At 47.5% G+C, this 27,027-nt stretch overlaps 1 protein-coding gene across 1 annotated transcript in view; it reads right to left on the minus strand.

The window, feature by feature from the left end:
• The window catches only part of MAP6 (microtubule associated protein 6), an 84,640-nt gene that overhangs the window by 11,214 nt on the left and 46,399 nt on the right, over positions 1-27,027 (minus strand). Inside the window, exons 2-3 of the mRNA XM_086340879.1 lie at positions 10,939-11,152; positions 8,112-8,311 (exon numbers count right to left, since the gene is read on the minus strand). Coding sequence (XP_086197005.1) covers positions 8,112-8,311; positions 10,939-11,152 — 414 coding nt within the window. The remainder of the gene's footprint in view (positions 1-8,111; positions 8,312-10,938; positions 11,153-27,027) is intronic.

Raw genomic sequence — 27,027 nt, forward strand, 5'->3', positions numbered from 1 at the left:
CATAGTTGACTGTCTTAATGAGCTATCATGAATCTGATAATCCTGCTAAAGACCCTTTTAAAAATGTGAAGTGCTGGACTAAGGCAGCCAGACGTAATGGCTCAGTTCTTATCTAGCTGGGAACTTGCAAATCCATCTTTGTCCTTCTCCCCATCCCATCTAAAGCAAAGGATGGGCTCTTGAGCCATTGATCAAAAATTGGTTTGGTGTGTCCAGAGTGAATCAGTGAAAATGACCAGGTAATTGCAGAAATAGAGTCTGCACCAGGAGATTGATAGGGTGCTCGGGGAGGAGGGGCTGGGGAAGGGCTGGGGAGGGGAGAGGGCAGCAAGAGCCAGTGCTGGAGGGGCTTCACCTCAAGCGGTTGCATGGCAGAAAGAGTGGATTTGCCGTGTGTTGCTCCAGCTACCACCACTCTGTTGGGGTGAAAGGTGGTAAGTAATGGAAAGTGGTGGTCAGCAAGCTACCCCCAAAATCAACTATGACAAGGGTGTTCCAGAGGCCTTCTGGAAGTTCACAGGGGCCTTCGCATGCCACCCCATGAGGCCCTCTCATAATAATCCTCTGAATCACAAACAGGATTTTCTGTTACCACCAGCTACCCCACACTGGAACCAAACAGATTTGGATCACACTGTATCCCTTGCTCCTACTTTCTGAATCTTGGGATCACATAGATCTGGGTGGTGATGGATACCTGTATGCTTGTTATCCTCTTTGAGGCTCAAAGAAAGTAAGAAACTCAGCCAAGGTCACACAGCTAGTAACTAATGGAGCTTGGATTTAGAACTTGGAGAAGGAAATGGCAACCCACCCCAGTATTCCATGGACAGAGGAGCCTGACAGGCTGTAGTCCATGGGGTTGCAAAGAGTCAGACATGATTGAAGCAACGGAGCACTGTCCGCTCTAATTCTCAGCCCTTACGTCTAAGACATACCCCTTGAGAGATGCCTCTGCCATCTCAGAATTAGGAGCTCTGCACTGGGCAAGGGATGGGCTCAGCCAGCCTCTTAAGATTACCCTCTAACCTCAAATCTATGTTTATAAAGTCAGGACTGTTTAGGAAAAGCATCCATATAAAGTACAGAGGGGGCTGACCTGGAGTCTGGCCTTTTTAAAACCAGCCATTGACACCTCTGTGCTCTCCTGCTGCCATGACCTTTCTCAAAACCACCCCTGTCATGTGAGCAAGCCAAGTTACTAGCAGAATAAAGCCTTGTGGAGGCATGGTGGTGGGTATGGAGGCAGATGGTGAATATCATCATTCATTCATTCACTCACTCTTCATTCAACAAGCACTTTAGAAGACATTATCTGCAGGAGACAATGGGCCAGAAGCTAGGACTACAAAGAAGAGCAGAAGGACTGAGTCCTTGCCCCGCAGGGGCACATTCTTGTGGGGGGACACATACACAGATATGAGCAGACACAGTACATGTGCTAAGTTCCATGATGAAGAACACACAGGGAGCATCTTACCCAGCCTGGGAGGTGCGGGAAAGGCTTCCTGGAGCTGTCCCCTGGGCGGAGTCTTGAAGGATGAGTTAGCCGGGTGGAGAAGCAGGAGAAGGGCAATCTGGGCAGGTGGGGCGGCGTGGGTAAAGCATGGAGGTGAGAAGCAGCATGGTGCGCTGGGCAGACACAAGCTTCTGCGGGCCGAGAGGAGCCCACAGACGGTTTAAAGCAGGATGTGACATGATCAGAATTTCATGTCCTATGGATCCCTCTGGCAGCTTAAACCAGTACCAGTGACAGCAATTTGTGTATCTGAGTATCTGAAGCTCCCTTGGCCCCAGATAAGATGTTTGGATTGAGATAGATATAGACAATACCAAATCAACCAGTGACCGAGGGCCACTTATATGAGGACAAGGGACAGAGAGTTAAGCTCAGTTCCACTATTTGAAATAAAAAGCACAAGGTGATGGTCTCTGAGCAAAGCCCTCCAATGTCAGGTTTGGACACCAGTTTTATCTTGGTATCTCCAGTATCAAGTGTATTTTTTACGAATGGAAACTGTCGGAACATTCTGTATTCAATAACCACGCATTTTAGTCACCTGGTCAGTTATTTTAGCACCCTAAGGAGAATATCTATATATTTAGCAGAGACAATAGGTCAATTCATTCAGGATGTATGAGCCAGTTGTGTGTGAAGACCTGACCCAACTCTTACTTCCCCTCGTTTGTATCTAGTTCCCAAGATTTAAAGGGGATCCTAGTGAGCCTGCAGATGCCGGAGCAGATGGGGCCCCTCGAGGGAGTGAGGATATAACTTAGTTAGGAATCCACCTCATCGGAACCCTGTCTCCCTTCAGGCTGCCGGCCCCACCTTGGGTGAAGGGCAGAAGCAGCCCAGGCTGCAGCGCAGGCAGACACCCTTTCCCTCCGAGCTGCCTTGGCCTGTCTGTCACCTGGTGGAAACGCCTGCTCCACTACATCAGGAAGGGTCAGTGGGACCACATAGAAAGGAATGCTTTGTAAGCAATCAGTAAATATAAATTCTTAGAATGTTACTGTTTAGGTTTGTGGACTCAAGGTAATTCAGTAGCTGGAGTTCTATAAAAGCATTCTTCTTAATCAGTGTTTGCCTCAATCTACTTCATACATTGTCAGAGATTAATTATCAGAAAGATGAAGAGATGAAGAACACAGACCTCTCCAGTACTGTACAGGGAAGGTGGAGGGGCCTGAAATGAGCTCTACGTAGTGTCCACTATGGGTTCCCTAGAGCCATCAAGTCATTTCATCCTCACTCCTCTCACCTGAGGTGCGTATTAGTGTCTCCATTCTCAGAGGAGGACACCAAAGCTCAGGGAGTTTACTGTATGTCACAGACTTGCCTAGCTGGCACCGACTTCCATCCATGAATCTGGTAAAGCCTAAGGGCACTGCCACTGTTAACCTGTATTCACATGCTGAGGAAGAAAATATGTGATGATGGCAATTCTGTTATTAGAGCTACTCTAGGATGGCCGAGTGTCATGAGGATTGATGCATTAATGGCAGTGGGATGGAGAGCTTTGGACCACGTGCCTGGTTCTGCGTGAGGAGAGGCTGAGGAGGGAACTGCTGCCTCTCCTGTCTCAGCTTGGCTTCACCACCATCAAGCCCGCCGCTGTTCCTGCCCTGTTGTTCTCAGCTGGGGCTGCGGTAGGGTCTCCCCTTAACTGTAGATAGTCCATGGCCCATGTCCAGAAAGAAACTTTCTATATCTGAGGCCCTGAAAATGTAAAACGCCCTAAGGCATTTTACCAGGGAGCGAGCCTTGAAACCACCATGACACACAGAGGGGGTTCACAGCCTTTGTTAAAGAAGACTGGACAGTCCCTGTGAGTCTACAGGAAGCAGCCTGTGCATTTTTAAACCATAGTGGACAAAAAATGAGGGAAGAACTTCACTAAGAACACACAAACTCTAAGGAAGGATTAAACTACACTTACATCTAATGTCTTAATAGCATTGGGGACCTATTTCAAAATCAGAGGCTGGTTTTAACTTTGCTGTTTCAGAGAGGTGGTGATAGTAATGGGTGAGGATTTGCCTCCAGGGCTTGGGAAGCATCAGAGAGCACGGTGGAAATGAGGCCAAGGCTCTGGGCGAGCCTGAGCACTGGGTGCTGCCCACCTTCCTGCTCCTCCACTGCCCACCCTTGCCCGTTCTCTGATTCTGAGAGATCTCGCCTTCTCCTGGGTTAATCTCAGTGCATCGTCTTCTCTCTCTGCCTCTGTTTCTACCTCTTCTGCCTTTTCACCTCTCTCAAGCACGAGTTTTGATAAAAAAAATTCTTAACTGATCAAAAGAGAGTTAAATAGTATACTTTTATGTGTGTTTTATTATTGAACAGTATTTTGCATTTCTGCCTCATACAAAAGCAGGCAGGTGGGTGTGGAATGTTTTCTGTTCATTTGGAAAACAAATATACAATGCTTTTTTTTATACATATATGTGACCCTTGATTATTCTGACCACAGCTCCTCCCCAAAGTCCAGATTTTTGAGAACCAGCAACAGAATGAGTCCCAACCTAGAGCTCCGAGCCTAGGGCAACAGAGGGCTTGTGGCTGGTGCCCGGTGTGAGAGTGGGGGTGAGCAGCATAATGGTAGGAGCATGCACAGGTAGGGTACTAGCTGAGGGTGTGGATGGAGACCCTGGTTAGTGACCCCACCCCCCGCCGTGGCATCAGGATGTACACACTGCCCTGACCCTCCCCGAATGAACCACTCCCCAGGACTGAGCTCACCTGGTGTGGGGCCCCCACACCTCTGCTTCTGGCCAGCCCTGGCTCTGTTCACTTGGTGACCACCTGCCCATCCACGGACACACGGAATCTGCCAGAACAGATTCTTCCTCCGTGTCTCACTGTGATTGGAGGTGGGGGGTCTCAGCCATCCTGGTTCTCTGCTCGGGGCACAATGCCCAGCACATGATAGATATTCAATCAACACGCACTGGAAAAAGGAAGTGGGATCCCGAAGTACAGAATCTTTCATCGCCCATTTCAGCAGAAGGATATCAAGGTGGGCACCCTTGGCCCTGGTTCTGGGGTGCCCATGCTTCTGCTCTCCCACCTGTAGGCCAGTCCCTGCATGCCCCCCACACCCACATCCCACCCACTCTCCAAGGTCCCCCCACTCATCATGAAGCTTTCTGATTCTCCATTCCCGGTGGGAAGAATCCTGACCTCCATCTGAGCTCCCCACTACCTGGTCTGTCGTTGCCTTGTCTGGATTCTTTTATGGCAGTTTCCACACTCCCGCGTTAGGTACACGCCAAGACTGTCACCCCAGAACCCACACAGTGAGCTAGCCCCCAGGGAGTGGAAACTCCACAATGACCAGATTAAATGAGTATGGGAAGGCATCTCTGCCACCCCTTGGGAGGAGAAAAACCAGAACAGACAGTCCTGCGGGTTGATAGGAAGAGGGTGGGGGTCAGGAGCCAGCCTCCCAGCTTGGCAAGGCTGTGCTGACCGCCCACCCCCAGCAACAGGGTATCAAATCGTTACACTACCTTGTTGGCCACTGGGTCTCCTGGTCCATCGTCGCCTTTCCCAACACTTAGCTCTGACTGCTTGCAATTAGTATCTGAGAGGCAAGTATCTAAAAGAGTCAAGCTGTGTTACAGAGGACCCCCAGAGAAACTGCAGGGCACAGCTCCTCTCGGGGAGAGCAGCTCAAATGGCAAAAGGTGGTTCCTTCACCTACTCAGCTGGGCCTTACCAAGGAAAATAAGATCAAGAAAGTGGTGTTCGTCTTTAGCATTTATTTATAATTGGAAAAACCGTTTGTTTGTTTGTTTCTGAGCAAGCACAGACCACAAGCACGGCACAATCAATTGGCTATACATGAATATTTTTGTCATTTTCTTACTAACAGCAGGAATGAAATAGCACCAAGAAAGGTGTGCGCTACACATACATAGACAATCTGTGGTACGCAACAAAACCCAGGCCACAAAATCATAATTAGATGCTTCCGGTCTGCCTTGAGAGCAAAGGCATCATGGGAGCACCAGCGGAAAAGGGACAGCGTTAAGGACCCGAAGCACAGCTGCAAGGATCGGGTTTGCGGGCGAGTGAAGCAGATGGTGGGGAGGCTCCAGTCCTCACTCTTTCGTCAGGGGGGTTCAGGGAACTGCAGGGAAGTGTATAAAAATGGGCCGAACAGGCATCTGAAGCTTGGCCGCCTTCAGAAAGGCAAGGCCGAAACACTGCTTGTGAGGCTGAAATCAGTTTCAGTCAGCATGTTTGGGATGCAGAACAAGACCGACTGAGTTTTATTTGTAAACAGCAGAAATCAAAGGAGGTTTCTTGCCAGTGAAGTGACACATTCAAGAGTCAAAGTGAACTACCAACGGATTTTCTCAGCGGGAGGTGCTATAAAGATGGGCAGACTGAAGACGTGAAGAGACACCCTACAGGTCATGGAAAGCCTCAGGTGGGGCAGGGAGGAAGCTCGGTGCCTGGGGCTGCAAGGGGGCAGGAAACACTACAGTTTGGACAACGCAAACTTGGATCAGACACAGGGATAAGTCCTATGCACCCTGGTGGTGCTGTGGTGGAGCCAGATTTATACACACTACCCATCATGGCCAGCTCCCTGTCAGGCACACAGGCCTTGAACAATCAAATGTTGAGGGAATGGTCCCTTGTGTGATGTAAAGTTTGGTTTACTTGATCTGCAAAGAAAACCAGATGACTATTCCATGGAGAAATTCAAACTGTGGCTAACATCAACATGTTTGATGAATACCAGGTATCTCAAGAGAACGAATGGACGTTGGCGAGTTTCCTGGACAAAGTTAAGGTCATGTGGATGGAGCTCTCTGACACTGTTTAGACCATTTAGCAAATACCTGAATCAGTACTCAGATCTACTCTAGTCCCTTCCATCGAGGCATCCAAATCTGTGATTCACAAACGCTGACACTCACTCACATCATCTACCTCCCTCAGTACTTCCCCTCACAGTTCCTTCTCTGGAACTGCCTTTTGGAAGATGGCGGAAAGGCCTGCCTGGCCCAGAGCTTTGTTTATGCAGGTCCTGTCCTCTTAGGAAATAGGGCCTGCGTAGTGAAGGCTTAGTTAATTTACAAGAGACGTATTAATAAGCCCGAAGGGGACAAATAAAACGGTGCAAATGGGGATTTTGCTGCTTGAACAGTCAGAATATGAGAGAGCTTGTGGAGGCTCTATTTCCCCCAACCTGAAGGACCTAAAGGGACTTCTGAGGTAGGGAACTGTGAGGACTTCACTCTTCACCGCTTTCAGGACAAAACAAAAGTACTTCTGAAGAGGCCCCAGCAATTTCAGAATGCTGGTGACAGGAAGCACCCTGCATACATGAGAAACAAAGGATACCAAGGAACGTACACGCCATCAGGTTTGCAAATGTAATTGTTCCGGTAGGTATATGGGGTCTTTCCACGACTCCCTGACTAATGCCCACAACACAACTCAAACACAGCTGGGGTGGCACTGCCACCCCTGGCTGCTTTGGCCACACAGACACAAGATACACAATACAGGGAGAGCTGCTTTTCTTCAGGAATGAGGTAAAAAAAAAGATGCTTGCTAATCACCGAGCAGGGAACGCTCCTCGTCTTAGGCTAAGTCACAGAAATCTCCCAGAACCTGAAGTTCAGCACGTTCCATCCTCTCCAAGAAACAGAGCAAGAACGGTCCAGGCAGGGACAGTAACCATTGACACAGTAGCCGCTATGTCTGCTTCCTGCTGTGTGTTTCTCAGAAGCAAGAAAGCCACATTCTAAATACACTATCGTTACACCTTGAACTTCCTTCCTCCAGTCCCCTGTAACGAGTCACTTTGCAAAATCAGCAGCACTGGATAGGTTGGGGGTTAACAGGAAAACAGTCTCACTTCTGTCACCTTCCTATGATGTCTGGAGGGTACCTATGACACCTAACTATTTTGCCCTGGCCTCGTGTTGGTCATCAGTGGCACATCTCTTACTCAGCATAGAGTTTAAAGCCCACTGATAGGAAACTAAATGTAGTCATCTGTTTTAAGCAAAAGAGTCTATGAAAAAATTACTTAACAAACACAACTCATTTTATTGAGATTAAGGCCAAAAACATTTTTTTGTTGTTTTTTTAAAAAATATTTCCACAAATCTTGTCAATTGCTGAAGCCCAGGTCAAGCTTCTATAGCACATGATAACTCTGCGAATTTTGGAGAAGAACACCTTTACCTAAGTTCAAAATTGATCACCGGCGCAGACGCTGGGGAGGAACAGGAGGAGGATGCCCCACATTCATGTCGAAGCATCAGGACAGTTCCTCTGGTGTCCTCCTGCCTGCCTCACCAGGCGTGCCTGCCCCTGCCCGGAGGGAGGCACTGCGCTGCAAGTCAGCCGCTGACGGGTCCAGGGGCCCCGTGGCATGGCCCTGTCTAGATCTGGACAGGAGGCAGGTCGCCTGGTCTCTGAGCAGGATCCCCTGCTCAGAGAAACCAAAGAACTCCTAGAACACTCAGGACCCATGCAGATGGGAAGCCTCTAATCAATTTTGTGGCCTTTTTTGTTGATTAGTGAAAGAAAAAAAAAAAGGAAAAAGAAGAGAAGAAGAAAGAGAAGTGCAGTGCATTACTCTTTAGCCTCAGCCAGCTTATTGTTCATCTCTGCGCTCTGCTCCTTGTCGGCGGTGGGAGGGGCGGTGCGCGCACCCTCCGCGCTCTTCTTCTTGGATGCCCGGCCCGACGCCCCCTGCTTGTCTTTGGCCTTCCTCGGGGGCTTATGGCTCACTGAGGTCTTTTTTGCTTTGGAACTCTGGAGACTAGGTTTCTCCACCTGCACGGAGAGACAGACAGACCGCAAACAGAAACACAGAGGGGGCGGGATTTGGAGGGAGAATTTAGAGAGAAGATGTAATTAGTGGAAAGATAATGAAAGCACAGGACTCTGAGAAGCATGGCATGTAAAGCCGCTTTGCTGACGCCTGGTCACCTGGCATCTCTCACCTGGAGCCCCTGGTCCCCCATTCTAGCTGCCCTCTTGCTAGCCACTCTGGCTTCTGATGCCAGCTCTGGCCCCCATTCCCCTCCAAGGCACTGGACTGTATTTCTGGGCTGCTGTCCCTCCCCGTGGGAAGATTGTACCTCACTATCCTGCTCAACTCAGGCAGGCGCGGGAGTGGCTTTAGTCAATGAAATGTGAGCAGAGATGAGGAGTCCCCCTCCAGGCAAAAGGCCAGGGGTCGGCCCACGCTTCCCAACTTACTCCTTTCCTCTGCCACAGAGAGGCCACTGCTCACCCTGAGTTTCAGCCTGAAGGGGTGTGGACATGGAGAGCTGCAGCCCACCCATGGTGGACACATGGTAATAAGAAATCAACCTTTGTTGATGGAAGACATCAGGATTCTGGTCTTTCATTCACAGCAGCAGCCGATCTTCCCTGTTTCTGACCTCCGGTGGACAGACGTCCTCACTGAGAGGCTTGGGCAGGCAGTCTCGCCCAGTGAGGCCTTCAGCGTTGCCCAGCATCCCCTCCTTCTCCCTGGCTGGCTCCCCAGATGGTCTTCTCCAGAACTGCCGTTCAAGTCCACTTTGCTCTCCCCAAGTTTTCTCTGCTAGTTCTTCCCCCCGATTCCTAGAAGACAGCTGTGGCTTTTCTTTCTCAAGAATTCTGGGCCACTGGATATGATCCCCCAATATGTTACCCTCCTCCCATCCATCTCTGGATTTCCGTTCCCCAATCTTCCCTCCTTCCTCCACTCGAATCTTCTTTTGTCCAGAGCCAACCCTACATCTCAGCCCCACTTCATCTGTAGAAGGGGGACAGAGACGATGCGGGGCCTCACCAGCTGGGTCATCCACTCAATGAGGTTCAGGGGCTCTCAGTCACTGTCGACCTATCAATAGGATCATCCTGGCTTGCCTAGGCCTGAGGGCTTTCATGGAATATGGAACCATTAATGTTATAACTGGAGTAGTCCAGGCAAACCAGGTTGGGTAATTCCCTTACCTGTAAACCAGTCCTGGACCAAAGAGGAAACTCCGCTGGACTACAAGACTTTAGGTCAAAGCAGAGCAAAGCCTACATAGGTTCTCAGACTTTTTCTGCTATTATAGAAAGGAGAGCTGATACTTTCATGATTCCATGTGGCTTGATATCATAGAATAAGTTATGGCATGTGTGATTCCAGCCTCAACAGCAGAATCTCCAACAGGCTTTTCCCCTCTCATGATTGCACATTGGGATACAAATAAGGCAAAGCATTATTGGATGGCATCACCGACTCAATGGACATGAGATTGAGCAAAACTCTGGGAGATGGTGATGGACAGGAAAGCTTGGTGTGCTACAGACCATGGGGTCACAAAGACTCAGACATGACTTAGTGACTGAACAACAACAATCGTCTTCATAGGAAAACACCCGAATCCACTGTATCTTCCTTAGAAATGAAAATCATTCACAAACTGTTCATCATAGTAACAAATTACTTGGAACACTTCTTGCAGCTGATGTGACAGGTGTGTTCTGACAGACTAAGGATTGCTGCTGGATGGAGGGAAAGGATAAGAAAGAGCCGGTGATTTTCAGGGACTCGGGAGGTGAGAAAGTGTCCAGTGATTGGAGCAGAGGATGAGGCAGGAGCTGGGTGGGAAAGAAGTCAGGCGAGGATGCCCCCATGTCTGGGCTAGCCCCTTCAGGGGCAAAAGCACAGTTATTTTAAGACAAGGGGGTTTAGGGCTCAGGTGAGATTTTCTACCATTTCTTTCTGAGTTTCTCAAAATCAGAAGCTAGTTCTCTGGAAATCTAACAGTTTTTAAGCTGTTTTCATTTTAGGAAATGTGTGCTCAGTCGCTCAGTTGTGTCCTACTCTTTACGACCCCATGGACTGTGGCCCAGCAGGCTCCTCTGTCCATGGGACCCTCCAGGCAAGGATACTGGAGTGGGTTGCCATTTCCTATTCCAGGGGATCTTCCCGGCTCAGGCATCAAAACCTTGTCTCTTGAATCTCCTGAATTGGCAGTCTCCTGAATTTACCACTGACCCACCCGGGAATCCTTGTTTTAGGTAATGTTCCTTTAGAAATTCTGTTTTGATTTAGCAAAGGTTGGGGTTCCCTTGTGGCTCAGCTGGTAAAGAATCCACCTGCAATGTGGGAGACCTGGGTTTGATCCCTGGGTTGGGAAGATCCCCTGGAGAAGGGAACGGCTACCCACTTCAGTATTCTGGCCTGGAGAATCCCATGGACTGTATAGTTCATGGGGTTGCAAAGAGTCAGATAGGACTGAGCAACTTTCAGTTTCACTTTCCCGGTAAGAAGCCACTCTGTCTCTATGTGCTAAGACGGAAAGAAGGGACTTTAAGGTTAAGGACCAGAGTTGGCAGTAGCCCCGCCCCCATCTCTGCTACCATTAACCCCTCCATGTCAGGCTGCTGATGGGTCCCCAGAAGATCTGTCTCACCTTTGGAGGTTCCTTGAAGGGCTCGCTGTAGAGGCTGCGTATTCTTCTGCGATCAATGACCTTATTGTCAGCTGGGGTTGGCTTATTGGCCTCCCCTTTGAACTGGGCACTGTAGCTGGTCTCATGAGCCATCTTATCATCTGGGGGCTTGTACTGGGGCTTGGCTTTTATGGGTTTCACAGGCTTGATGTCCGTCCATGCTCTGAATTCATTCCTGCAAATCAAAGAAAAGCTAAGTGATTCGATACATCCTCTACCTGGCAGCAGGGCCTTCTCTCAGAGCTGCAAGCACAGCAAGCTCTCTGTTAGCGCCCGTCATTCTGACTGATGTGTGGCTGAAGAGTGACCTCTCTCTCCTCCTGTAAGCATCCGTTCTGGCCCAGTCAAGGTAGATTGTGGCAACAGCAGTAGTACCTCAGAGAAAGAGTGCAGGCTCCCAGCTCCCACCGCTTGATCGTGGACAAGCTGTTCTAATCTTTGGGCCTCCTTTTCACAATATCTAAAATGAGGCTGAGAGAAAAAAAAAAGATCAAAAACTAAGATCATGGGATCCAGTCCCATCACTTCATGGCAAATAGATGGGGAAACAATGGAAACCAGGACAGACTATTTTCTTGGGCTCCAAAATCACTGCAGATGGTGACTGCAGCCATGAAATTAAAAGACACTTGCTCCTTGGAAGAAAAGCTGTGACAAACCTAGGCAGCATAGTAAAAAGCAGAGATGTTACTTTGCCAACAAAGATCTGTCTAGTCAAAGCTATGGTTTTTTCCAGTAGTCATGTATGGATGTGAGAGTTGGACCATAAAGAGAGCTGAGTGTCGAAGAATTGATGCTTTTGAAATGTGGTGTTGGAGAAGACTCTTGAGAGTCCCTTGGACTGCAAGGAGATCCAACCAGTCCATCCTAATGGAAATCAGTCCTGAATATTCATTGGAAAGACTGATGTTGAAGCTGACACTCCAATACTTTGGCCAGTTGATGCGAAGAACTGACTCACTGGAAAAGACCCTGAGGCTGGGAAAGATTGAAGGCAGGAGGAGAAGGGGACGACAGAAGATGAGAGGGTTGGATGGTGTCCAAACTTGATGGACGAGTTTGAGCAAGCTCCAGGAGTTGGTAATGGACAGGGAAGCCTGGCGTGCTGCAGTCCACGGGGTGGCAAAGAGTTCGACATGACTGAGCGACTGAACTGAACTGAAAATGAGGCTGAAGACTCAGTCTTCAGTCGTTTATGAGTTCAGCACATATGACCTAATGCTGCTGTGTGTGAGGTGAGGGAGTTGTGACTGTTACATGGACAGTCTGCCTGGTAGGTTGTGGTCAAACAAAAAATGCCAGTTCTGTCCCTTCGTTTGTTGTGATGAAGACATTTTGTAACCCTGAATCCTTAGTTTATTCCTCCCTGTGATAGCAGAGGGCTTGATTTTTGTGTGCTGCCTGAAACTTAACAATCTCAATCACTTTAGGTGAAAGTCCTTATGAAATGTCTAAATGCCTGCAGATCATAAGTGAACTGTACTGAACACAACTGGATGTCACCATGAGGACTTGTGTTGGGATGTATGATGTATAGGAGAGTCTTGGTGGGGTTGGTGTAAGTGGCTGATGGCTCTTACCCCAGTGATCCCCATCTGCTGCTTTTTACAGTCACTGTGCCAGGCTGCTTGTTCATAGCACTCTCTCTCCTGGTTTCTGATCTGTTGCAGGACTGGAGAGGAGATGGTGACAATGTTCAAAACAGGGTGAAATTAATATCGCTGCTGATGGAGGCCACCAAGTTTGTCCTGTTTGTTGAGTGCAAGACTTTGAGTGCCTAAGCTCTGTAGCTCTGAGGTTTTTCTCAGGTTTCCCTTCATTTGGGGCTGTGAGAAGCTGTGGGAGAGGAAGAGCCAGTGTACTATCTGTCGAGTTAGGTTCTCCAGTGCCCTCTCTCATCCTCATGGTAACTCCCTCCTTTGGGGCTCAGACATGAGTGCCACCAACAAGAGGCCCCAGGGGACAGTAGAGAGAGAGCTCAGACTGTGATGGAGACACATGGATTCTAGCCCTGGCTCTACCTCTAGGTAGCTGCTGAGAAGGTTTCTCCCCTCCCTGAGTCTTAGTTCCCTCATTTGTCAGAAAAAAAAGGCTGACCAGATGATGTCCTTATAATGTCCTTCAGGCTCTGAGGCTCTCTGAGTTGATACAGCTGGTTTGGCAACACTGAGCTACACACTGGTCATTTGAGCTCCTGAGGGGCACAGGCTCACGTGTGAACAGAGAGACTACAGTTTCTTAAGAGACCTTCCCCAAGCTTCAGGCTCACCTTTCCAGTGTAGCTGGGACCTCCACCTAGATGCCCCCACCAACTCAAACTCAGCATCCCTCGAAGCAAATCATTCTGTCTCCCCTGCCAAGTCGTCTTCTCTTCTTGGACTCCCTTGCTGCTCCTTCTCACTCACTCACCCACCCACCATTCATTCATTCATTAAACATTTACTGAGTGCTTAGGTCTGCTTAGGATGCTGAGCTCAAGGCGAGGGAGTGGGAGGGAAGGGAGGACAATAAGGGAGGCTCCGTGTAGGAGAAGGGTCTGGGAGCACAGGGGAGGAGCTCCTGGGCCAGGTTGGGAGTTGAAGGACAGGTTCTGGAGGGAATCACAGAGGTTGGCAGAGAGCTGACCGAGAGAAGGGGTGGGTTCCAGGTAGGATGAGGAGCACACAGAGAGGCGCAGCCCCCCAGGGGGATGTGTGGGAAGCTGGGGTGACAGGGCTGAAACCTGGGGGGGACATGAGAGGCTGGGTAGGTCATGAAGTTCCTGCCAGTCTGGCCAAGGGGATGGTCTGGACTGTAACAGGGAGATGCCAAACGAGTTCAAGGTGCATGTGGCCAGTTTCCTTTTGGGGAAGAGAACTTTGGAAGCAGTGTGAATGGGGACAGAGCAGAGGGGTGGGGCTGGAAGCAAGAGGGCTGTGCAGTGAGCTGGGAGGAAAGCAGAGGCCTGAACTGCGAAGAGGGGTGGTGCTTGGAACACAGCGCTGAGGGGATGGGCAGGACTTGAACTCCACTGAGCCGGGGGAGGCAAGGCTCAGAGAGAGATTTGGGGGTTTGTGGAATGGGGTGGGGGGATGTTACCTATGAGCCAGGGAACCTTGGAAGAGAGGGGATTTAGGAGGAGGATTGACACCCTCCTGATTCTCTTAATGGCAGCACCTACTTAGCTTCTAGAGAGCTTTTTGATCCTCTCCTCTTTCCTGTGCTGCTACTGCTGCTAAGTCACTTCAGTCGTGTCCGACTCTGTGCGACCCCATAGACGGCAGCCCACCAGGCTCCCCAAGTCCCTGGGATTCTCCAGGCAAGAACACTGGAGTGGGTTGCCATTTCCTTCTCTACTCCTCTTCCCTACACCTCTGTAGACTCAACCCATTGCCACAACCTGACTTCTGAGCCATTCTGTCTCCACAACAGGCCCAGCTCTGGCTTGGGTTGTAGCTGGGTCTCTGATCACTATTACCTGCCTGAGGTGCCAGGCCCTCCCTCCTTCCTCCCACTCTCAGTTCCAAAGCACTGATACTTGGCCCAGGTCTCCTGGTAGCCAAAGCAATAAGAACCTGGCTCCCAAAATATGATGGCAGAAACCTGGGTTCTCTGCTCCCACCTCTGCCTACTTGCTACAGAATGAGGTCTGAGGTAGGTATATACCGGCCCTAAGCACTGTTTCTAGGTCATCTCTCCTGGGCCAGCTTTCGCAGCTTTCTCTCTACAGTGGCTGGCAAAGGTCTCACTGTGAGCATTATCAATGGGACGTGTCCTTGAGGGGACAGCTCTGTAACCCTGGTCTTGAACAACTTTGATACATCATCTCTATGTGGGATGTGTTAATGAGTCTCATAATAAGTTCACCACAGTTACAACAGGCTGTTAGGTTTAAACCAAAATTTTATTACCTAGAACTTTCTTTGAACCCTCCACAAAGCCTTCCCCAGCCACATGGAACAACTAATCATATGTCATAAAAGAAGAATTATGTACCATTCATTTGTTACCTCTTATAAGCTGGAAGATTGTTTTTGTATATTTTCTATAATCCTTACAATGACTTTGAAAGAAGGTAGTATTATTTTTCCTTTTATGAAAGAGGGTCACCAAGGCTCAGAGAGGTTAAGTGGCTTGCATAAGGCCACACAGCTGGCAAATAGCAGAGTTGATTCTCAGCCCAGGTCAGTCGGGCCCCACAGCCCACCTCCTTCCCACTGCACTTGGACGATGTGCTGGAGCTGCAGTGTGCCCGAGACCCGCCCCCCCCCCCCCCCCCCCCGGGCAGGGTCCGGCCTGCTGTCTGCAACGCCCTGGAGGCTTTATGTGACACAGACTGGACAGAGAATACCTGTGCTCCTCTGGCCCTCAGATGCTCCACCCAGAGCAGTGTGGGCCACACGCCCAGGTCAGTCACATCTAGTATCTCTTGTCATGAGTTTCATGGTTCCCTGTAAACATCAATTCCCCTTTCTCTGCAACTAGATTTCCACTTGTTCACTCACTCACTCATTTGTTTGGCATTTGCCAAACTCCAGCCATGGCATGGCACGTGGCCCACAGAGAGGAGGAAGCCAAGGTAGAGGTCTCTACAGTTTAGTGAGTCAGGGTTTGTCCATGTGGGATCCCAAGGAAAACCCGAATGAAGCAAATGGGACAGAGTCCAGGAGGAGAGAGGGGAAAAGATGCTCTGTTCTAAGGGGTGAGGTGGGGAAGGGGGCACTGAAAGATGCAGATGGAGAAGTGGGTGGGGGGAATCGGGCAGCAGTGAGGTGTGTGGGACAGGTTCAGAGGGCAAGTGACGCGCTCAGGGAGTGGGTGGGTGGGGCTCTTGGAGGGATGGCAAGGTGACTGGGTGGGCAGGAGCTGGGAGCAGGCCCCAGAGCCTGGAATGCCATGTCAGGATGCTTGTTCGAGGCCTGGGGAGCCACTGAACACTGCTGAGCGAGGTGACTCACTGTTCCTATTCCTCCACCGACAGTATCCCCTCCTCGTGGACTCTCCCAGTTTTATTCTTCAAGGCCCAGTTCAGGGCTCTCCTCTTCCAGGAACCCCTCCTGGATTTCTCAGTCCAAAGTCTCCCAGTTCTTGGCTCCTGGGGCCTCTACTGTACTATTTGACTCTGTGGTTACCTAGCAGTCTCACGATGCTTTAATTCTTTCATGATTCTATTTGTCTCTCTTGGGAGATAAGATGCTTAAGAGAAAATTCAGAACAGAACTCTCCTTCAAGTCCAGTCTCATTTGCATGGCTATAGAGCCATATTCTTTAACTTTTCCTATGGCAGACTGCAGGTTAGGGGCCTGGCTGGGTGAGGACCCCAGTCCCCACCCCCCTGCCAGGGCCCTTCCCTCACCCTGGGCCATCATTCAGAGCCATACTCCATGTCTTTCCTATATTCTTTGTAAGACTGAAGGGTTTGGCATTCAGTAGGCATTTACTCGGAGAAGGCAATGGCACCCCACTCCAGTACTCTTGCCTGGAAAATCCCATGGACCATGGAGCCTGGTGGGCTGCAGTCCAGGGGGTTGCTGAGAGTCAGACACGACTGAGCGACTTCACTTTGACTTTTCACTTTCATGCATTGGAGAAGGAAATGGCAACCCACTCCAGTGTTCTTGCCTGGAGAATCCCAGGGACGGGGGAGCCTGGTGGGCTGCCGTCTATGGGGTCACACAGAGTCGGACACGACTGAAGCGACTTAGCAGCAGCAGCAGCAGCAGCAGGCATTTACTAGAAACAGCTGTTAGTGGAGTTCCTTTCTGGTCAGCTCCTGGCCCTCCTCTGAGCCCCTCCTGTCCACCCAAATGGGGCAGTGCTTGCTCCTTGGAGACAAGAGAACATCAGAGACTTCTATCTAGTGTTCATCATGCTGAAATGATGACGGCCTCACCAGCGTGGCTCCTGCCTTTGCTGGAGGCCCTTTGTACCAGGCACTGAGCTCTGTTATCTGTGTTTCCCTGCTGCCCTGCAAAGCACAGCAAAACATCCAAGAAATATTTGGAGGATCAAAGAAAATCAAGTGTTCTGTTCTACTGCAGAGACTTGTGAAGGCTGCTTATATGTAGGGCTTCTATTATTACTTAAAGCGTTAGTTGCTCAGTTGTATTTGACTTTGCGATCCCATGGATCGTATCCTGCCAGGATCCTCTGTCTGTGGGATTTCCCAGGCAAGAATACTGGAGTAGGTTGTCATTTCCTTCTCCAGGGGATCTTCCCAACTCAGGGATTTAACCTGGGTGTCCTGCATTGCAGGCAGATTATTGCTTAAACCACCTCCCTTAAAACTCATGAACTGCAGGTCTTAAGTCCTTTTCCCTTCCTAGGGTGAACATGCGAAGTCACCCAGCTTGCATAGACTCCATCCTCCCTAGATGGACGGGAGGCACCCAGCACCCGGCTGAGCGAAGCTGCCCTGGTGGGAAAGGGGCTGACTGGGGGCCTCGGGAGCAGCTGAGCCTCAAGGCAGGTAAGGAGAAGAAAGCTTAACAAACACTTGCCCAACAGCTACTTATTAAAAGGCTGAGCCCTTTAAAAATCTAATCCTGCTTTAGCCTTTGAACACCATGAGTGGTCACTGTTATTTACCCCATGCAGAGTATGAGGAACTGAGAACAGAGCAAAGGGAAGGGACGCCAAGTCAGTAGAAGCTGGTATGCGGTGAGGCAGTTACTGGAGCGCAGTCTGCCTGACTCAAAGGCCTTCTTGTGTCTGCTTCCCTGCACTTGGGGATGGCTGTGTAACCCACCACTAGCTCCTGGCAGTAAACACAAGAAAGCACTGCTCTTCAGCCCATCTGGTGCGCACTGCAGCAAGGCTCTGGGTAAACTGGGAGGGCGCCCCTTCTCCCCGCATCGGCCGGCTGCTGCCCTGGCCTCCTGGAGTTGTTCCTCATCCACAGCTTTTCCTGTATCAGGATGTAAGGAAGTCACGGGGACAGGATGATCCAATCACTTTGCCAAGGGTCCCCTGTGCCCGCCATAGCAGACCCCCAGATGGACCCCATTACTGGAGGGTCAGTGCATGACTGATGTCCTAATAATCCCTGAAGGGGCAGAGAGGGTTTGAGACTATGATGTCTCTCCATGGTGGGTCAGCTGCACAGAGAAGTGGCTCCACTACCATGCTCAGATCTGGGCTTAAGGACTCCTTAAAGGACGCTGCTGATGGCTCCACATGCTAGGAAAGCCTATGGAGAAAGCCTGGGCTGGTCCCCAGGCCCTAGCCAGGGATGGCAGAACAGGCCCAGGGCGTGCTGTCTCAGGGGGAAACAAGATTTTCCTGACCTGCTCTTTCAGGACTTTTAAATCCCAGCCTGGTCATGTCCAGAGTGGCTGCTGAAGCAGGGCTTTTAGATCGTGCTAACCAGGTGAAGTTTTTAAAGGGGTCAACAGACACCCTACCTTCACCTTCTCCTGTCCAGCCCCTCTGCCCACCTCATCTGGGCCCTCAGCACCTCTTCTGTCTCCCGGGACCTAGCATCGGAATCCTGGTCCCTGTCTCTTCATTCTGACCCACATGAGACACGCTGCAGGGTAAACCTGACTCCAGCTCAGCTGTGGGCACACTGCTCCTCTCTGGAAACACCTTAGCTGTTCCCAAGGTCCTGAAGGACCAAGTTCCCAGCTGAGGGCCCTTCTGTCATGTGTCATGACACGTGGCAGTCAGAAGGGCCCTCAGCTGGGAACTTGGTCCTTGAGGACCTTGGGAACAGAAGAACTGTACAAAAAAGATCTTCACAACCCAGATAATCACAATGGTGTGATCACTGACCTAGAGCCAGACATCCTGGAATGTGAAGTCAAGTGGGCCTTAGGAAGCATCACTACGAACAAAGCTAGTGGAGGTGATGGAATTCCAGTTGAGCTATTCCAAAACCTGAAAGATGATGCTGTGAAAGTGCTGCACTCAATATGCCAGCAAATTTGGAAAACTCAGCAGTGGCCACAGGACTGGAAAACGTCAGTTTTCATTCCAATTGCAAAGAAAGGCAATGCCAAAGAATGCTCAAACTACCGCACAATCGCACTCATCTCACACGCTAGTAAAGTAATGCTCAAATTCTCCAAGCCAGGCTTCAGCAATATGTGAACTGTAAACTTCCTGATGTTCAAGCTGGTTTTAGAAAAGGCAGAGGAACCAGACATCAAATTGCCAACATCCGCTGGATCATAGAAAAAGCAAGAGAGTTCCAGAAAAACATCTATTTCTGCTTTATTGACTATGCCAAAGCCTTTGACTGTGTGGATCACAATAAACTGTGGAAAATTCTGAAAGAGATGGGAATACCAGACCACCTGATCTGCCTCTTGAGAAATCTGTATGCAGGTCAGGAAGCAACAGTTAGAACTGGACATGGAACAACAGACTGGTTCCAAATAGGAAAAGGAGTTCATCAAGGCTGTATATTGTCACCCTGTTTATTTAACTTATATGCAGAGTACATCATGAGAAACGCTGGACTGGAAGAAACACAAGCTGGAATCAAGATTGCTGGGAGAAATATCAATAACCTCAGATATGCAGATGACACCACCCTTATGGCAGAAAGTGAAGAGGAACTCAAAAGCCTCTTGATGAAAGTGAAAGTGGAGAGTGAAAAAGTTGGCTTAAAGCTCAACATTCAGAAAATGAAGATCATGGCATCTGGTCTCATCACTTCATGGGAAACAGATGGGGAAACAGTGGAAACAGTGTCAGACTTTATTTTTCTGGGCTCCAAAATCACTACAGATGGTGACTGCAGCCATGAAATTAAAAGACGCTTACTCCTTGGAAGGAAAGTTATGACCAACCTAGATAGCATATTGAAAAGCAGAGACATTACTTTGCCAACAAAGGTCCGGCTAGTCAAGGCTATGGTTTTTCCTGTGGTCATGTATGGATGTGAGAGTTGGACTGTGAAGAAGGCTGAGCGCTGAAGAACTGATGCTTTTGAACTGTGGTGTTGGAGAAGACTCTTGAGAGTCCCTTGGACTGCAAGGAGATCCAACCAGTCCATTCTAAAGGAGATCAGCCGTGGGATTTCTTTGGAAGGAATGATGCTAAAGCTGAAACTCCAGTACTTTGGCCACCTCATGTGAAGAGTTGACTCATTGGAAAAGACTCTAATGCTGGGAGGGATTGGGGGCAGGAGGAAAAGGGGACGACAGAGGATGAGATGGCTGGATGGCATCACTGACTCGATGGACGTGAGTCTGAGTGAACTCTGGGAGTTGGTGATGGACAGGGAGGCCTGGCGTGCTGCGATTCATGGGGTCGCAAAGAGTTGGACACGACTGAGCGACTGATCTGATCTGATCTGATCTGATGATGTGGCCTGAGGTGACCCTTCCAGCTTCCTTTATCTTCATCTGTTCCATCACTGAGTGAGCATTTTCTGCATGCCAGGCACCTTGTAATGCCCTTAGACTGCACTGTCCTATGCAGTCCTCGTAGGGACCCTGTGCCAAGGGGACCATCACTGCCCGGGAGGACGCCATGGCCCCATAGCCCCAGACACAGACTGTGCTCTCCTGCCATGCTTTCCCCTTCCTGGCCGCCATTCTCTCCACACCTCCAGTCACTGAAGCACTGCATGACCTTCCGTGCCGGGCTCCAGTGTGCTCCCCTCTAGGGAGTTCCCAGGTTCATTGCCGAATCCAGCCTGCCTCCTCTGACCTTCACCTCCTGGTAGCACTGACTGTGCTCCAGCTTGTCCTAGGCTCCCTGTGGAGACATCTTCCTTCCCTCCCAGACTGTGCCTGCGCTGAACGTCAGGACTGTCTCCCTCTGTGTGTAACCCTCACTGTGCCCTGGAAAGGGATTCAGAATGCTGCCTCCACCACACCCCTGTGAACAGCTGAACACGAAGTCCCTGGGTTGCCCCCGCTGGGGAGGGGAGATAAAGCTGCTACACAAGCATCTCATGGCCTCTACACCACTTCTCACAGTCTGTCCACAAATTCCTCAACACTCTTGCCTTAGTGTTAGCATCAGTCGTTCACTTATGTCCAACTCTTGGTGACCCTATGGACTGTAGACTTCTCTGTCCATGGAATTCTCCAGGCAAGAATACTGGAGTGGGTTGCCAGTCCCTTCTCCAGAGGATCTTCCCAACCCAGGGATCGAACCCAGGGTTCTCGCATTGCTTGGGTTGTAAGAACCTGAAGGAGAACATTTTGCAGCCTTCACTAGAGGTAGGAAAGCCTCCGATGCAGCAAAGTTGGTTAAGAAATAACGTGCCTTGGGGCATGGTCACAAGCAGAAACAAAGAAACTCAGGCACTCATGGGAGAAAATGATGCCTCAGTGCACACAGCACATGCAGGGCTTAGGGAAGCACAGGTAGGGAGGTCAGGGAGGTGCGAACAAGCAGAGAACAGAGATGGTGGTTCCGTGGCAAGAGCGCAGGCTCTAGAATGAAATAAACTGGGATGCCATCTCGGCACTCTCCATCAGCCCCTCATCTGCTCTGCAGCTCAGTGAGCTCATCTGGAAACTCTTGGACAGGGCCTGTTTCACAGGATTGATGAGGGTTTAAATGAGAATGCATTAGTTGTAGAAGGCCTTAACGTCAGAATTACCAAATCTATGGTGGATAATTATATACTAATGTATTTAGTTTTCATTACAGAGTCACGTGTTCAAGAAAAATGATGGCACGTCTTCTCCATTCCAGTCACGGAGCTGGAAACACAGTGTGAAAGCCAGATGCTGCTTCTGCCTCACTGACCTTGCAGTCACTCGGGAGGTCTAAGCAATTACACAGACATCAAACATCCGTCAAGGCTATTGTTTTCTTCTGACCACTGCAGCCAACGTTCCGGTGCCCGAAATGCACAAAATGCGGACAGAAGCTCCCAGTGGCGAATTCGTTTTGTTTTAAATGATTCATTCTGAATGCATTTCATGTTAAACTCAAACAAAGTGGCATTCAACGAATGCCTGATTAATTGAATCTCCAATACGGAGGGTCCACTATAAGCAGATGTTCACTTCTTAAGGCCTTGTCCCACTTAAGCACATTTTCCTGCAGTGATTCAAGGGGAGATACTGAAAGAGCAATTACAGAGGGAGAGACGAAGACAGGCGGGAGCTGGGTAATTGATGAAGCCAGGTCCCAAAAGAGGAAGGGGGAGGGAAGGCGTCTGGGGAATGCAGGGAGGATTTGGCCTTGCAGAGACATTGTACAAGAAGAGAATAGAGGCTAGCCCTTCGTTTCTCATGTGGAAAAGCCTGACGTTTACAAGAAACAATGGAAGAGAATTATAGAGGACAGTTTTACAGCTGTGAAGAATATCTACATGCATTAATTGGTATAAACCACTTCTTAGCAGAAGTGAAGGCAGAATAATAGATTATTCCCAACTACAATCAAATATAAATTCTACTTCTCTGCCCATAAGCTCAGATTTATTTATTATGTGTCCTAAGTCCTTGGGAAAGAGAATTCTTTCTCCATTCTCTTGACAACGGAATTCTCAACAACATTCCTCGACTGCTTTATGAGGAAAGAAAACCGCACTTTACAATCCTAATGGTTTAAAATCTTCTTGTGGATGCACATCAGTGATTTGTGTTGTCATGGAAACACTGTCTTCGTTCAAAAATCACGTCTACACTTGTTATATTAAAGTGTTCTAGAAGGGAAGCGGGCTCCTTCTTGAACTCTGACAGAGGCAGTCAGTGAGTGATGTTGGTTGCCAAGCTATTGTCAGGAGTTGGTTAAAGGACGCAGGATTTGTAGATGAAAAAGAAATGAATATCCCTGAGCCTAGAGGGTGGCAGGAGGCTTAGAAGTTCTCTTCTTCCAGAGGGGAGTGGATGGTCGCTTCTTCCAGCCAGAGATGTCTGGGTCAAGAGAGGGGTGTCATGATCTATGCAGGTGTATGTGCTTCGTGCATCTTTCAGTTTCTTTTGTGTGAAAGGAAGAAAAGGGACTCTTATGGAGAACGCCAACATTCTAATCATTTAAGATTGGTCTTCTTACCCATTAAGGTCTGGTATGCACACGCAACACTGTGTATGATGGCTTTCTAAAACAAGGAAAGCACACACTGGGCAAAAATAAATTGTCAGTATGTAAATTTGGAAGCTAATCTAATGTGAACAGAGAATGAAAGGACAAGAATCCTCCTTTCTCTTACATGGAAATATCTGGCATGGACATCAGATGGCAAAAACAAGTGTTGGGACGTGGGTCCCCTCGATAGGTACATGGCTCATTCTGCAGGTCACTGCCATCTCGGCCTGTCACGGGCTGAGCGGGGCTCACAGGCCCCTGGGCACCGGGGCAGCAGTGCCTCACATAAAGACACGCGCGTGGACTGTATATAATCACGAGGTGTTGTTCGGTCTCTAAGTCCTGTCTGACTCTTTTGCGATCCCATGGACTGTAGACCACCAGTCTTCTCTCCCCACAGAATTTCCCAGGCAAGAATACTAGAATGGGTTGCCATTTCCTTCTCCAGGGGATCTTCCCACCCCAGGGATCAAACCCGCGTCTTATTGGCAGGTGGATTCCTTACCACTGAACTACCAGGGAAGCCCATACTTTAGAATACAGATAGACAAAAGTGAAAACTGCTCGAACTAGGAGTCAAACATTTGTTTCTATACAAATTCAGATTGCAGTATCTATGCTAGGAACTGTAGGGAAGAAAAAGGGTGCAAATAAGAAACTTACAGTTGGCAGAGTGAGAAAGCTTGGTGGTGAAGGTAAGCACACACACAAATACGCCTCACGCAAAAAAGAGTAAGAGCTAGATGAGAGACTGTGAGAAAATTACAGTCAACTCCCTCCTCGATCCCTTACTCTCATGTTGGCATTATTATCTTGATTTATTGGTGGCAGGAATGCAGGGGTAGTTGTGCTGCAAGATCACAGTTGTCTGGTTGAGGCTTCTGTCTTCTGGATGGCTGTGTCCCCAAGGACCCGTGTCTATTACTAGCAGAAAGATGGTTCCTAGGATAGGAAATGGGAACCCTTAGAGTTGTCCCCAAAATGGGGAAAGAGTGCTGCCTCCTTCTGGGTAAACCTAGAATTCTGGGGGAACACTCCCATGAGATGATCTATAAAAAGTGGTTGATACACCTTGTATGATATACCTACTGAAGTGCTTGATAAATATGTTTCCTCATTCCTTGTTCTCTGTATAGGAGGGATTTGTAAATCTTTTTTAAAAAATAAAGCTGATGCTGAAGATATCATTTTATGACTTTTTGAGATCTATGCTAATTTATTTAAAGTGTAGCTCCATTATAAGGAAATACTAAGAACAACTTTATGTCAATAAACTTGACAATATAGATGGAATGGACAAGTTCTGAGAAAGATGCAAATCACAAAAACTGACTCAAAAAGAAATAGAAAATCTAAATAAATGTATTTCAAGTAAAGAAACTGAATTGGTAATTTTAAATCTTTTCACAAAGAAAATACAAATGCCTGGTGATTTTTCTATCAAACATTAGAATTAAAATTCACATTGTTGAATTCTATCAAACATTAAGGAAAAAATAAATACCCATCCTAACAATCTTTTTTAAAAATAGAGGAAGAGAGAACACTTCCCAACTCATTTTAAGATGGGTAAAATCAGGTATTACCCTGATACCAACCCAGTGAAACACATTATAAGAAAACTATAGGCTAACATTACTCTTGAATATAGATATTAAAACACTTAACAAAAGATTATCAAATCAAACCCAGCAATATATATAAAAAAGTTAAAGCAGCATTAACAAGCGAGCTTTATCCCAGGAATGCAAGTTCGGTTTAATATACAAAAAATAAATTCTGTAATACGTCATTTTCATAGAATAAAGAACAGAAATCATATGATCATTTTTAATAGATACAGAGAAAACACTAGACAAAATCTAACACCTTTTCATGATTAAAAAACTCTGTAAACTAGGAACAGAAGGAAATTTCCTCAGCCTAATAAAGGACGTCTGCAGAAACACTACAACTACCATCATACTCAATGGTGAAAGACTTGATGCTTCCCCCTAAGATCTAGAGTAAGATAAGGTTGTCCACTGTCATTATTTTTATTCAACATTACAGTGGAGTCAATAGCCAGTATAATAAAAAGGATAAAGAAATTAAAGGCATACAGATTAGAAAAGAAGTAAAATTATCACTATTTGCATATAGCATTAACTGGCATTTAGAAAATCCTCAGGAAACCACAAAAAGTTCTAGAACAAAGGAATGAGTTTAGCAGGGTTACTGGATACACACTCAATATACAAAAATTAACTGTCTTCCTACAGACTAGTCACAGACAGTAAGAAAATAAAAAATTAAAAAATCCATTCACAACAGCATCAGAAAGAATAAAACACTCTGGAACAAATTCAACAAAAGAAGTGCAATGCCTGAACACTGAACACTACATAATATTGCTGAGAGAAATTGAAGACCTAAACAAATGAAGACCTACACAATGTTCTTAAATTGGAAGATTCAATATTGCTAAGATGGCATTCTAGAAATTGATCTATAAATTCAAAGCAAATCTTATTAAGACCCCAGCAAGACTTTTTGTGGAAAATGACAATCTGATTTTAAAATCGATATAGAAATACTGGAGACCTAGAATTTATACAATTTTTTTGAGAAAGAGAAACAAAGTGAGTATTGCTATTTCCTTATTTTAAAACTTATTATGAAGCTACAGTAATCAAGTGTGCTTCTGGCACAAAGATGGAGACATAGATCCACAAACAAAATAGAAAGTTCAGAAATTGATCTTTGTATACATTAGTGTGTTGAAGTTGACCTATCCTAACTCACAGAGCTGACTGTCAAATTTTCAGAAATGTGGTGAGCTGATTGTTAAATTTTTGGTAGCTTGAAATTAGCTGTGTGAATGTATTCATACTAGGAAATTGGCCAATACTACAAATTAAGCCCTTTCTTTTCCCCAGGAAGTTAGTTGTTAAATATTTATCATCATACCACTATTCACAAATTTGTTTTCGACAACGGTGCTAAGATAAATCAATGGAGGAGAGGATAGTCTTTTTAATAAATGGTTCCAGGAAAACTGGGTGTCCATATGGAAAGAAAATTAACCTCAATCATTGCCTTATACTACATACAAAAATTAATTAGAATGGAGCCAGATGAAATTCTAGGTCAGTTTCTAGGATGCCATAGACCTAAACTAAAAGTAAACTCAAAATGATACAACTCCATAAAGAAAACATGGAAGAAAGTCTTATGACTTTGGAGTAGACCAAGATTTCTTAGATATGACACAAAAGCCAAAAAATGATAAAATATAAAAAGATAAATTCAGTTCATCAAAATTAAACATTTTTACTCTTCAAAAGACACCATTAAGGGAAGGAAGAGACAAATCAGAGTCTGAGAGAAAAATATTGCAAAACACGTACCTGGTTAAAAAAACAATCTGTATCTAGAATATATAAAGATCTCTTATAGTAAAAAGACAGACAACCCAATTTTAAAATGGGAAACCTACTGATAGACACTTTACTAAAGAAGACATACAAATGGCAAATAAGTACATGAAAATTTGTTCAACACCACAATTTGTAGTGGTGTTGAAATTAAATTAAATTAAATTAAATTAAATTAAATTGTTAAATTAAATTAACAAATTAAAGCCACAGTGAAATACCACTACACACTCACTAGAATGGCTAAAATAAAGATCACTGACAACATTAAATTTTGGCAAGAATGAGGAGCAACGGGATCTTTCATACATTGCTGAAGTGAAGTGAAGTTGCTCAGTCATGTCCGACTCTTTGCAACCCCATGGACTGTAGCCCACCAGGCTCCTCCGTTGCTGATGGGAATGTAAAACGGTACAGTTATTTTGAAAAAAAAAAAAAATTGTTTTTAAGTTAGCCACACACCATTGTGCTCATTCACTTTAGTCGTGTCCAACTCTTTGCAACCCCTAGGGGATGTAGCCTGCCAGGCTCCTCTGTCCATGGGATTTCCCAGGCAAGAATACTGGAGTGGGTTGCCATAGCCTCCTCCATGTTATCCTCCTGACCCAGGGATCAAACCTGTATCTCTTGTGGCTCCTGCCTTGCAAGCAGA

The sequence above is a fragment of the Bos grunniens genome, chromosome 15 (genome assembly GCF_055505025.1).
Source record: "Bos grunniens cultivar Pamir isolate PY7600 chromosome 15, Bosgru_T2T1.0, whole genome shotgun sequence".
In the NCBI taxonomy this organism is placed as follows: domain Eukaryota; kingdom Metazoa; phylum Chordata; class Mammalia; order Artiodactyla; family Bovidae; genus Bos; species Bos grunniens.